The sequence below is a fragment of the Leptodactylus fuscus genome, chromosome 3 (genome assembly GCF_031893055.1).
Source record: "Leptodactylus fuscus isolate aLepFus1 chromosome 3, aLepFus1.hap2, whole genome shotgun sequence".
In the NCBI taxonomy this organism is placed as follows: domain Eukaryota; kingdom Metazoa; phylum Chordata; class Amphibia; order Anura; family Leptodactylidae; genus Leptodactylus; species Leptodactylus fuscus.
The window spans coordinates 225,166,701-225,180,471 of record NC_134267.1 but is presented as its reverse complement, the minus strand read 5'-3'; the positions used below and the strand labels follow the sequence as shown (position 1 = coordinate 225,180,471).

The 13,771-nt window shown below is 43.5% G+C and overlaps 1 protein-coding gene across 1 annotated transcript; it reads right to left on the bottom strand.

The window, feature by feature from the left end:
- Positions 1-781: 781 nt before the first annotated feature.
- On the bottom strand, positions 782-12,361 carry LOC142198582 (serpin B3-like). The gene is made up of 8 exons (XM_075269611.1): positions 12,246-12,361; positions 11,743-11,810; positions 10,258-10,430; positions 8,532-8,630; positions 7,637-7,748; positions 6,194-6,336; positions 2,770-2,925; positions 782-1,180 (listed from the first exon to the last, which is right to left on the bottom strand). The coding sequence occupies exons 1-8, from the start codon at positions 12,359-12,361 to the stop codon at positions 782-784; spliced, it is 1,266 nt and encodes a 421-aa protein (XP_075125712.1).
- Between the last annotated feature and the right edge of the window lie 1,410 nt (positions 12,362-13,771).

Genomic DNA, 13,771 nt, shown 5'->3' with positions numbered 1-13,771 from the left:
GAGGCAGAAGCTGACTCAACTGCTGCAGATTTTGAAGAAAATTTTTAAAAATCTGCACTGGAAAAATTGTTTTAGCTGAGGCCCCACATTGTAGAAACGCAGCTTTTTTTTGTTGCAGATTTTGCTGTGTTTTTTGCGCCAAAGCCAAGAATGGCTACAAAAGGAAAGGGAAATATATAGGAAGTTCTTATACTTCTCCCTTCTACTCCTGGCTTTGGCTCAAAAAAGCCATGTTTCCGCAATGTGGGGCCTCAGGCTTAAAATCTGCATGATAGCTCAATTTCCAGACAGAAAAAAATCTGTATCATGTGGTCGAGAAATAGAAATTTCTCATTGACTTTAATGCTAATGGTTTAAGGAAAATTTCTGCATTGCAATTCACACGGAAAATCTGCATTAAATTCTGAGTGTGTGCATGTGCCCAAAACGAAACGTCTAGTAAAGTTAACATTTTTGTGTACGGTGGGCATTAATTTAGAAGCAAAATTAATAATTAATTATTATACGTTAAGAGCAATTGAGAGCACGCTTTGGTCTTTTACAGTATTAGCCAAACATGGCGGCTTTTTTTGCTGGCACAGCATAACATCTAACCATAGATATTGGGTGTTGCTTCCGTTCAGCCCCATATACTTCAATACAGGGCTTACATGTGGCCAGAAGTGGCGCTGTTCCTGGAAGAAAGCATGTTTGTCTAATTCTGTAAAACCAATTTTATGGCCAACATCCTACCGGTGATGTAGAGATAGGCCTCCCCTACATACCACGCAAATCTGTACATTTATGGAGAAACACAAATGCCTTGCATCATTACTGTGCCACTCCTTATATCTTTGATCATGTACATAAATGGGTGGTCAACTATAAACTTCGTGGGTGTCTGAAGAGAACCTGGGGCCGTGACTGCAGCAGTCACAGCGGCGTCCTCTGTTCCCTCAGTGAGGTCCATGACAACCTTCTGTATCATGTGGGACACGTGTAGGCCTTGGTCAGATATACCAGATAAATCTGCCTTCTCTGGGCTAAAAGCGTCCTCCATTCCATGTTCCTTTAAGATGCCACGTAAATCATATTCTTCAATCACCTTCATACGTGGCATTTGTAAGTCTACTCTTGTTGGGGTCATATTCGCAGCGTTTGTCCACGTCATTACAGATTCAGGCTTCATTAGATTTTCCACCTAAAGCAAAATTGGAGATAAATGAGCGTTACAATAGTAGTGAAATAGTGAGCGTGGAAATGAACGTGAGGATACAACGTAGAAAGGAAGTCACGACACATCTGACTATATATCTGGCGGAACGTGAATATGAATTAGCCAGAGTTAGAAAACATGGCCGCTTTCTTTCACAAAGATCTCTACCTCCTTCTCTCCGTAAGCGAGAAAGATGCACTGGTCACATGACCCTACTACCATTAGTCTCATTTCGCAAAGAGCGCCTCCTCCTTTTTTCTGGAAGTGACATCATATCCGTTAGTCACATGACCAGTCCCATTTCATAAAGAGCTCCACTTTTTTTCTGAGGAAGTGACATCACATCGGTTGGTGACATGAAACAATCCGAAGAAAAACCCATCCGAGAAATTGCTACAAGATTAGGAGGGGCAAAATCTACAGTTTGCTACATCCTGAGAAAGAAAGAAATCCCTGGTGAACTCAACCATGTAAAAAGACCTGGATACCCCCGGAAGACAACGGTGGTGGACGATCGCAGAATAATTTCAATAGCGGAGTGAAAACCCTTCACAACAGCCAACCAAGTAGAGAGCTCTCTCCGGGATGTAACGTGTCAATATCCAAATCTAACAACCATCCAAGAAGAACAAAATGGCATCTAAAACGTAACCTTTAATAATCAAAGATAAAAAACATGTACTATAAACATTAATAACAACAATGTGCGTCCTGCCTGGGTCAGGTATTAGAAAAATTGTATATACACTCACGGTCCTCCTAAAATACAGTATGTATATAACAGGACTTGGCGGTCCTAGAAATAAAACCAGTAGGTCTTACTGTGTCCGATGTGAAGAGGCGCCAGATGAGTGCAGAAATGTATGGATAGGGACCAGCCCAGCCTAGGCGGCAGGAATGACACGATAAGGGAGAAAAAGGGATAGAAGAAGGCCCTAAATGTAAGGGAACAGGACTAGCAATACCCTAAATCCTACCCAGGGTCACTACCCTAGTAAGAGTGTGCCCTGTCTGGAACCTATCCCTAATCTGGATAACTAAACACTGACCCACTGACACTGGGGGCGTCCCCAATGCTGCGAGAGAACTCTCCAGCGCCACCTCCATCTTCTTCACAGTAACTAAGCGGCCATTTTCTTGTGGCCTGTGGGGATGCGCAGTCGGCTCTGCCCGAGGCCTAGAAGTTTGACCTCCAGCGCCGGAAGAAGACGCATGAAGAGGCCGTTCCTGAAGAAGATGGAGGCGGTGCTGGAGAGTTCTCTGGCAGCATTGGGAACGTCCCCAGTGCTGTTTGAGTGCTGAGTCCCACCTCCAGTGCTGCGAGTGAACTCATTTGCATACTGACAAAAAACGGGATTTCTACCGAACGGCGGTGGAGAAGAATAGGAGAAGAATAGCCTTTCTTAAGGCTATTCTGACGTGTCAATGACAATATCCCTTTAATGTACAGTATGAGCACCAGTTATTGGGAAATTTGCAAAATGTAAAAAATAATTAATAAAGACAGAATAGCCTTGACCCCCCCATACAATATGGGAAGTGTATAGAATGTTTTATATAATGAACCTTCTCACCTTGTCTAAGCTGCGATATTCATCAGGAAGAGCGATGTACATATTGAGCTCTTTATCTAGAAAGGGTATTTCAATCACTTTGGCATTAATCTCCTTTACTTCACCAACATTAAAGATATCCGTTTGGCTCATCATTGCAACCGAGGTTTGCGAATCCTAAAAACAAATGCAAAAACTTTTTCAAATGAAATGACAAATAAAAATATAAAAAAAAAATATAAAATAGCTAAAGGCAAAAATATCCCAATGTTTTTCTAAGAAATAAATCAATTTTCCATATTCCCTGCAGGTGCAGAAATTGCTTTCCATTAGAAATCGAGCAAAAAAAAAAAACCTTATAAGTAATGAATCCATTGCTTTAATGTGTTTATTTTTTACATCATTTGCAGCACCCAGTGGGATGCGGACCCGATGTCGACCTAACCTCCTCCACACAGCTAAGGCCCTATGTTTGTGGAAGTACAACTATTTTTGGTGCAGATTTTGCTGTGGATTTTTTGAGCCAAAACCAGGAGTGGACAAGAAGTAGAAGAACTTCCTATAAATTTATTTTGTATCCATCTACACAACAGTACAGTAGTTTTTTTTAGTACAGTTGTGTGTATATATCCCAGTATAGGTGACAGGTGGCCAGGTATATTGGTGCAAAGTTCCAAGCAGTAAGACAAGACAGTTGTCTGGGTTCAAGCCAAGTTCAGGGCAGGCAGAGTTCGGGGGTAGTCAGTGGTCAGGCAAGTAGTGAAGGCAGATAACACAACTTACAACAACTTGACTAAAGATCACAGACCAAATGTAGTACGGATATGTTGGAAAACAGTTATGAATCATGAAGAGTTTAAACATATTGTTTAAGAATTTTTGACTCATTCTTAAACATGTCACACTATCTGAATTTTAAAAAAATGTGCTATATCTTGCTATTTTCTCTCTGACCACCAAGCCTAATAATAGACTGACTAATTGCCAGATCTGTAGGGGTTGCCTTTTATGCAGTCACTTCATTGACATCACAGACATGAGGGCAATAGAAGATATCACTCTATAGATAACACCACTGACCCGTCATTGCCTCCACTACTGACAAAAGATGATGTCACAGCTTATCACTGTCCCTGAACAGCACATGTGTAAACTCTCCCATACAGGGGCATAACTACCGGTGTAGCAGCGGTAGCAGGTGCCACAGGGTCCCGGACATTAGAGGGCCCAGCGACAGCCACTACCACTGCGTTTTTTTGTTTTTTTTAAATAGGCCATTACTAGCTGGAGTAACATACATACTTACATACTGATCCTGGTTCCTGCCCACGGCCTCCTGTGCTCCTTCTTCTGCGGATCAAATTGCCAAAGGACCAAAGTAAAGGAACCACCCTTCACCCAATAGATGGATATTAAACCTCTTTATTAAAGTTCAAAACAACACAACGCGTTTCGGCTTCAAATGCTCTTTTTCAAGTGTAAATGAACTGCTGTGGGTGCCTGGATGTGTGGCAGGCCCCGGGTCACATCATTGAAGATGGCCAACATCAGCAGGGACCGCATCGGAGCCTGGGAGAGGTAAGTAACAGTGTTTTTTATTTTTGTATCCTCCCCATGGTCTCCAATTATTATACTCTAGGGTCTACTCTAGACCCTAGAGTATAATAATTGTACATGGGTGTCCACAATGTGGCATAATACTGTGTGCAGGGGCCACTATGGTGTGTAATACTGTGTGTGTAGTGGCCACTAGGGGAAATAATACTGTGTACAGGGGAGGGGTGAACCTTCCCCTTTCACCGCCCGAGGCGAACTACAGAAAGCTGCCCCCCCCCCGGGAGGAGGGGGCGTGGCCGAGCAGAGGGGGCGGGGCTTAGCGCCGTTCACAGGCAGAGAGCAGGCACGGAGATGACCTGCTCTCTGCCTGAGCGTGAGGGGAGGCTGCTGGAGCAGCGCTGCTCCAGTGGCCTCCCCAAACCACCGCTCGGTGCTAAGCCAGTCCAGGACAGCTTGTCCTGGACTGGCTTAGGTAAGTAAAAATGCCGCCCTCCCTGGGGCCCTGGCATAGTGCTGCCTGAAGCGCTCGCTTCAGGTCACCTCATGGGAGGTGCGGCGCTGGTACAGGGGCCACTATGGGACAATAATACTGTGTACAGGGGCCACTATGGGGTATAATACTGTGTGCAGGGGCCACTATGGGGCATAATACTGTGTGCAGGGGCCACTATGGGGCATAATACTGTGTGCAGGGGCCACTATGGGGCATAATACTGTGTGCAGGGGCCACTATGGGGTATAATACTGTGTACAGGGGCCACTATGGGGCATAATACTGTGTGCAGGGGCCACTATGGGGTATAATACTGTGTACAGGGGCCACTATGGGGTATAATACTGTGTGCAGGGGCCACTATGGGGCATAATACTGTGTGCAGGGGCCACTATGGGGTATAATACTGTGTACAGGGGCCACTATGGGGTATAATACTGTGTGCAGGGGCCACTATGGGGTATAATACTCTGTACAGGGGCCACTATGGGGTATAATACTGTGTGCAGGGGCCACTATGGGGTATAATACTGTGTGCAGGGGCCACTATGGGGCATAATACTGTGTGCAGGGACCACTATGGGGTATAATATTGTGTACAGGGGCCACTATGGGGTATAATAGTGTGCGCAGGGGCCACTATGGGGTATAATACTGTGTACAGGGGCCACTATGGGGTATAATTTTGTGTACAGGGGCCACTATGGGGTATAATACTGTGTGCAGGGGCCACTATGGGGTATAATACTGCATGCAGGGGCCACTATGGGGTATAATACTGTATACAGGGGCCACTATGGGGTATAATACTTTGTGCAGGGGCTACTATGGGGCATAATACTGTGTACAGGGGCCACTATGGGGTATAATACTGTGTGCAGGGGCTACTATGGGGCATAATACTGTGTGCAGGGGCCACTATGGGACAATAATACTGCGTACAGGGGCCACTGTGGGGCATAATACTGTGTGCAGGTGCCACTATGGGGCATAATACTGTTTGCAGGGGCCACTATGGGACATAATACTGTGTGCAGGTGCCACTATGGGGCATAATACTGTGTGCAGGGGCCACTATGGGGGATAATACTGTGTACAGGGGCCACTATGGGGCATAATAGTATGTGCAGGAATGCAAGGGGAAGTTGGTTGGTCAGGGTCTTCGGCGTGGGTCGGGGCGACGGCATGTCAAAAGTTTGCCCCGCCATTCCTAGTTACGCCACTGCTCCCATAGACCTCAATGAGATACAATTAGACTATTAGTCACTATAACAGAGCAGAGGAGAAGATCAAGCAAGTTGGCATTACTTCCATCTATAGTGTATAGTCAGATATTGGTTACACATAACAACCTGTTATTATATCAAACATAACTTCTACAAAACAGTTTCTTACCTTTGTTGTATAAAATGGAACATTTTTTGTATTTGCCGCATTAAACTTTTGCGCATAATAACCTCCAAAATAAGTTGCAGTCGCTAATACTAATGAAGCTGAAATGTCCAGTGAATTTTCAGGAAATACATTTTTAATTTTGCCTGTAATTAAAAAACAAAACAAACCATATATAATATAAATAACACATATATATCCTACTAATATTATAAATGTTAAAGTTTGTGTGTTTGTTACTTGATCACGCAAAAAAAAACTGAACAGATTTGGATGAAATTTGGCACATAGATAGTTTGTAACCGCGATTAACATATAGGCTACTTTTTATCCCGGTTAATGACATGGCTTCACGACTGTTATGAATTTATGTTCACATACTATATTACACTGCTCTTGGCAGCAGGCTGATAAAGCCAGGTCTCCTATCTCTCTGTGCAAACACACAGCTAACCCTGAGTCCATTCTGTACCTGCATTTGCATATTATCTGATCTGCTCCAGGCAGTGCTGACACACTGGATGGGAAAACCCTTTAATCCAAATTGGCAGTTTGCCAATTTTAAACATGCCTGGAAAAAAGAAAATCTAATTTTTCGCAGAGTTCTCTTCAAGTGGACCTGAGGAGGATTGAGCAAGCTTGGTGTCAAGCGGCTCTTAGAGCTAAAATGCCAGAGCAGGCAATTCGAGATAAGTGCCCCCCCCCCCCCCCCGCTGATCAGCTGTATGAAGGGGCTACGGTGGCTGTTGATAACATACGCTGTCTGTCTATAGTTACCATGTGATGTAATTACAGTCTTGTCACATATACGTGTATAGGACCAGACTGTAGTTACATTACATGGCCGCTATGAGATGTACGACACTGTGTAAACAGAGAAGGGGTCACGGCACATACACAGGTACCACGGTTCATTCAAACAGCTGATCCTGGGGGTCCCAGGTATTGGAACCCCAATAATTTTTTTTTTACAATTTTTTATAATTGGGGAAGCAGCAGGATGAGGGGTTTGTGTATGTGAGGACCTTTTGGGTGGGGTGCCTGGGAAAGTGAGGAGCCAAAGATGTCTGTGCTGCAAACTTTACAGAGACTGGAAGAAGCGGTCATGGCTGTCCAGATGAAAGAAATGAGGAATGTAAATGTAACTTCGCTGTATTCACCTAAATTGTCTGATATATACCATCCCCCCCTTCCCCGTGCTGAACCCCTAGCTAAGCCTTTGTCTGAAGCTCAATCACAAGCCAATCTCGGCAGCCCCCCTACTACAATAATGGTACAAGATCAGTCCGAAAGAAAACTTCCAGGTGAGACTCACAAATATTCACAAAATGAGTTTTGTGAGCTTTGGCCATCCCTAGTCTGTACGATTATGGTGATGCCCAATGTGTATACTTTTCAGTACATTTGCTATACCTGGAGCATGCGGTATTATAAATATAACCGTACCCTCTGTCTTTGCTTCCACCAATGAGTTTATTTCTTCACTCGCTTTACCATGTTGATAATCCACGGCTTTAACCGTTGTCTGATAAAGTTCCTGTGCGGAGCTCACATAGTCCTGAAGGAATGGGAGACATAGAAGCCAATATTAATAACTGTATTCTGAATAAGAACGGAATTCACGGTAAACTATAGAATTTATTTAAGAATATAGATTTAATATTTATGTAAATAATGTTCAAAATCAGAAGGTCGCCTCATGAACACCACAAGACAGTATGGAAGACCTGGGATGCGAGATCTATTAACCCAAGGAGTTCAGATCTTATCAAAGGTCGGACGGGTATCAGATGGAATGGAATTAATGTTCTCATCAAGCATAATAGTATCGATCCATCCAGCCACCTCGGCCACCGAGAGAGAAGATTTTCTCCAGTTAGAGGCAATGTGAATTCGGGCAGCCAACAAAATGTATTGTAGTAGCTTAAATTGAGCACACTTCAAGAATGGGGGTTTGATGTTGAGAATATAGATAGAAGCCTGGAATGGGAAGAACTGTCCAAAAGCGACCTCATAGCAAGCCAATAAGGTCCAGGTATGGCCTGAGGTATTACAAACCCTAAAAAATAGGAGTGAGACAATAGGAAAATAGCGATGAAGTCGAAGAGGGACCAAATATGTCCTATGCAGAACTTTCAAAGAGGACTCCATAACGGTGACCTGCCAAGTGCCTTTGCTAATCGATGTACAACAGTCAACCCATTGGGCTAAGGTCAGGGTAGTGTCAAGGCCTCACTCCTGGGCCACCATAAAGTCAAACGCCCCTTCAATAAAGGCTGACATAGTACATAGCATTCTACTATTACAAGACGCAAAAACACTTTAAGATTTGAAAATTTACCTTTGACAAAGGGACACCTTGCGGAGTAAATACTGCATTGACGATGGTCAGCTCTGAGCCACTTTTTGGGGAGTTTGATAGGTGTAACCGGTCACGAAACTGGAACATTCACAAAAGTACAAGACTATTGTCATCGACACAAAGATACAATATAGAGTAACAATGATGTAAAAAACATCATATACTATCCGCTAGTATCTCTGAAGACATGTACAAATAGAACTACTAATGCAGTTTACACTGACAGTGTCTTTCTAGGTTTGTTTATTCTGTTTGGATACAGGAATCCTGACACCAACCAGGCTTGGAGAATACACGATAATATACTATATAACCTATTGCTGTTCTTATGTTTGTGCTTCTCAGCATATTGTACAGCTCTGTATAGCTTCATATTCCTCATACCGCTATATGTGATTTGTAAGTTATATAGATTTACTGTACACACTTATAACCCTAATGCAAATGGAGGGTACAACTAGCATTTCATGAGTCGCCCACCTATATGTACAGAGAAAACGTATCCATGTATATTAAATGAATGGCACAATACCTCATTTGTAGGTGGCGTCTGCGATTCTGGTAAGTGAAGAAACTGAAATTGAAGCATTAAACATCTTAAGTATTTCTCTAAATCTCAGACTCTGTAAGGAACAAGTAAAGAGCTTAGATAGTAAGAACAGTGGTAAATTATAACATGAGTGCTTACACAAAATCCTACATGGAGGACTTTGTGTCTGCAGAAAAAAAAACGGACACCAGGCTGAAAACGCTCACGGGCGGTCACCTTTGAAGTCCATTCAAATGAATGGGTTTTACAGCCGACCGCTTGCAAGCCATCTGCTGTCCGGTTTCTCTGGGGTTTACCACGGACACCCCGGGGCGGACAGCAGTAGCAGTGTGAACGCCCCCTAATATTGTACAGCACTATGGAATTAATGATAATAACAATACTTTTGGCTACTATTTTACCAACATTCTTTACCTATACAGTAAGACACCTATAGAAACACAACAGATAAACAAGACACCTATCGGATGATATTGCAATGGGCTTCTTCAGACCTGGTGATATGTTATCTATAAACAGGATAAATAAGATTGGAATAGCCCAGTAATTGCTGTTTAAAGAGGACCGTTCACCACCTCCAGCAAGTCCTGTTCTTTATACCATTTAATAGCTGCTGCTTCGCAGATTCTGGCATAGTTGGAATTTTTTCTCTAGCCCTGACCATTCCCGAGTAACCAATGCTAATAATTTTGGTGCCTGTGCTATTAAGGCTCTGTACTGTCAGGAGGGCGGGGTCAGGTAGGAAAAGACAAGGGGTGTTACTCTAATTGGAGTTCTGAATCATGCCCCTGCCTGACACCACCCTTCTGACATTACAGAGTTTAAATAGCACATCAGGCACCAAAACTAACTGCACTTGCTGCTCAGAACTGGTGCGGGCTAGAGAGAAAATTCTAATTGCACTAGAATCAATGGAGCGGAGCCTATGAACAGACGCTAAGGGCTTGAATTGGTGGACATGGTGAAAGGTCGTTTAAGAGAATGTGAGGAGATTTCTGAGAGTGCCCATTAGCACAGCAATGCTATAAAGTGCATGTGAAGGAGGGGAAGGGGGGAATCTCAATGACACTTTTTTGTATTGAAGCACTGATGGTCTCTATTATATACTGCACATTTTACCAGCAATAAGGTGACTGCTAAGAAAGGTTTCCTTACCTCCTCGATTTGCTTGGCCGTGTCTCCTCCCGATCCCAGCCGCAGACTAGACAAGGCAGAATAGATACCTACTGGTGATATTACAATGTTTTTGCCACTATTGGTCTTCATTATCTCAGTCATAAGGTCCGATGAAAGTTGCTTGATACTATTACTGATGGATTCCATGGCGCCTGAACAGAGATCATATATCATTTATATTATTGGAATACATATTATATAGGGAGACAGTGCCTCTGTTATACTGCCCTCTATGGGAAGCACCCTGAACTGCCCGACTTTCCCAGAAGTCTTTACTGCATAATGCGGGGTTATAACCAAATCAATTTCTCAGCTACGGACGGCACAGTTTCTGTCTCTTTGGACTTCATCAGTGCAGCCTAGAGAGAACTGAGTTGGTAGAAGTGAGAGGCTGAGAGACCAGATTATGGGGATAACGTCCATCCTTAGGGAGAGACCACCTTTTCAGGTAAACAGGGAGACTGTGCTTCCCATAGAGGGCAGCATAACAGAGGCACTGTCTCTCCTCTCTGCCGCCAACGAGAGTCGATGGAAACATCTCCATCATATTCTGCACCAGTTGCTTGTGGCAATCATTAATGCGACTGGCCCTCCTCTCTACCGGAATGCTCTACTCTACCGCTGCCCCCACTGGAATTCTCACTCTCCACACTCTGCACACTGTATAGCCTGACAATTGCTGTGTATCCTGGTTAGGTTTTGGGGGTACACAGCGTGGATAGCTGGATTGAGCATATATCGACTCTCTCCCTGCAGTATAGCTCTGAAAAGAGCTGTTGTTGTTCTTCATATTTCCTGCCTAGCAGAAGCTAATCCCTCTCTAGCCCTCAGCAGCACGTCTATCCCTATCTCTCACCAAGCTGCAAAATGAGATGGAGAAGGCGGCGACTGTTCTTATAAATCTGAGGTCACCTGAATTCGGCAGCCAATGGCTTTTTCCAATTTTTTTCCACTGCCTCCGTAGTCGTAGTTCCTGTCCCACCTCCCCTGCACAGTTATTGGTGCAAAAAAAGCGCCAGGGAAGGTGGGAGGGGATACAAATTTTTACTGCGTTTGCCGCGTGGTATTCGATTGGGATCAAATACCTCAAACAGTCTGATATTCGATCGAACGTCGTTCGCTCATCTCTTTTTAAGTATAAAACCATTGATCTTGTTTTAAATTCTGATTTAAATTCTGATTTAAAACCATTGATCTTGATGGATTTTTCCACGCACTATCTATGTAATGTGACTATGAATTCTATGACTATTAATGCCGTCTGATCACTGCCAGTTTTTTTCCATCTAGCGTGCAATGACATGTTTGTGTCTTCATAAGACGAGAAAGGAGAGAACATTATTATTCCAAATCCTCTCTCTTTGTTGCCTCCACACCCTTTCCCCGCCTTGCATATATTTTACTATGTCGCAACGATGCTATATATATATATTACCTATTGATAAAATCTAAGACCATAATTACGCAGTGCAGTTTTTGGTGAGGCTTTTGCAGCCAGAATAAGGCTGGGTTGAATTCTCCATTTGAAGACCCTGCCAAAGTGACCATCAAAAATTACTGGATGAAAAAGTTCTGCAAGTCTGACTTTTTTATCTGATGGGTTCAGTTATAACAATGGATATCTGATGGGCCCCATCATATATATATATTTTTTTGCTATTGCATAGGGGGGTGTTTGGTAGTCTTTTGAAAACAGGGCTGAGTCAATTAGTTAGGGAGGGCTAGTGCCATGGGCTAGCTAAGTCAATGGATCACTTAGGCATAATCCAAAAGCACAGCTGGAAAAGTAAAAGCCAATGTTGGACAGGAGCGATCAATAACTAAAAAAGGATAAGAATAACAATATGGTGGAAATAAATAGGAAAAAATTTATTCCAAAAACATCAATTCATCATACAAAAAAATTCAAATTTCTCAGAAATTCAGAGCACAAATATCAAGATCACAATCCGATAAAAACTACTTACCAAAAACTACTTGGCAGCGGCAGGGCACAGTCTAATACTCCAGTGTATGGTTCACAGTCTTCATCGGAGGGTTGTGGATCAGTGTCCCTACCGATGTAATGATATTGATAATTCATATGCAAATGAAAGGTGTAAAACCAACAACTCCTACCTCTTGTTACCTGCGATGACACCCGGATGCCCTCTGGGCTGGCATCAGGAACAAGAAGCTGCACGCGTCTATACTACTCATATAGACTCAAAAAAGCTTAGTCTGTTCCCTCAGAACATGGACACACTACACATGGGCAGACTGGTCTATAACATAATGTGATTGGACCTTCGGGGTCATGTCGGGGGTATCAACAACATCAAATGTTGAACCAAAACAGCAATAGTTTTGGAAATTGCATTGTGTCGACTGCGTGTATTCTTCCGTATTGTGTGGATGGGATCTACTATGCAGTGACTGTAAAACACCATATGGGGTCCCGGCCTTAAACTCAAAAAATGTAATTATTTACTTACAAAAATGTTTAGCTTTTTATTTTTTACAAATATACATATGGTTATGATCATAGGAACAACCCTTTAGACCGGGGCCCCACATGGTGCAAACCGTAGCATTTTACAGTCACACGTAGCAATTGGACACGTGGCAATTTCCAAAACTGTTCCACCCACTATCCACAAATATTATTGTAGTCTGATTGCGACCAGTTTTCTTTCCATGTAGCATGCAATGACACGTCTTTATCTTCCTATGGGTAGAAAAGAGAAAACATTCTAAGGCTGAAGCCCCACGTTGCAGAAACGCTGCTTTTTTGTTGCAGATTTTGTTGCATTCTTTTGAGACAAACAGAGAGGACTGGAAAGTCCAGGTAATTAAGACATTCACCGTTATAATATTTCTAAAAATATAGTTTTATTGATACAAAAACATGTAAAACAAGGCACATTATATATAAGTATAACACACTAAGACTAACAATACTGTAGAAACAAGGCCACCCACAGGTCCAGAGGGTCGAGGAGCGGCAGGAGAGGATTGTTGCGGAATTCAAAACTGAGATCCAGTCACTAACGACGCAGGTCGCCGCTCAGCAGCAGGTGACGGCTGACTTGGATCATCGCTTGGCTACTGGGGAGCAATCTTTGACCACCCAACGCTTGTTTAACCGCCGTGTTTTGCTGCAAGTCGATGACCAGGAGAACAGAGGGCGCAGAAACAACATCAAGCTGAGGGGCATCCCGTACTCTATCCAGGCTGCTGAGCTCTGTGAGGTCACCACTACTGTTTTCAATACGGTCTTGGACCGTCCACGGGACACGGTGATTAACATTGATCGAATTCATCGTGTTCTGGGCGTGCGTAAGGCGCCCCCTTCAGAGCCGAGAGACGTTCTCTGCAGAGTTCACTTTTTCAAGGAAAAAGAGGAAATTTTACAGGCTGCCTGGCGTCATGGCCCGGTTTCCTTCCAGGAGTTCCCAATCCAACTTCTCCCTGACATCTCCCGCCGCACCCTGACCATGCGGCGTCTCCTCAA

Bases quoted from the DNA above. Each gene is read 5' to 3' on its own strand.
- LOC142198582 (XM_075269611.1), bottom strand. From the start codon at position 12,361: ATGAATTATCAATATCATTACATCGGTAGGGACACTGATCCACAACCC. The intron at 2,926-6,193 runs GTAAGAAACTGT...ATTTGTTTTTAG, and splicing joins TTCCATTTTATACAACAAAG to GATTCGCAAACCTCGGTTGC. The intron at 1,181-2,769 runs GTGAGAAGGTTC...ATTTTGCTTTAG, and splicing joins AATATCGCAGCTTAGACAAG to GTGGAAAATCTAATGAAGCC.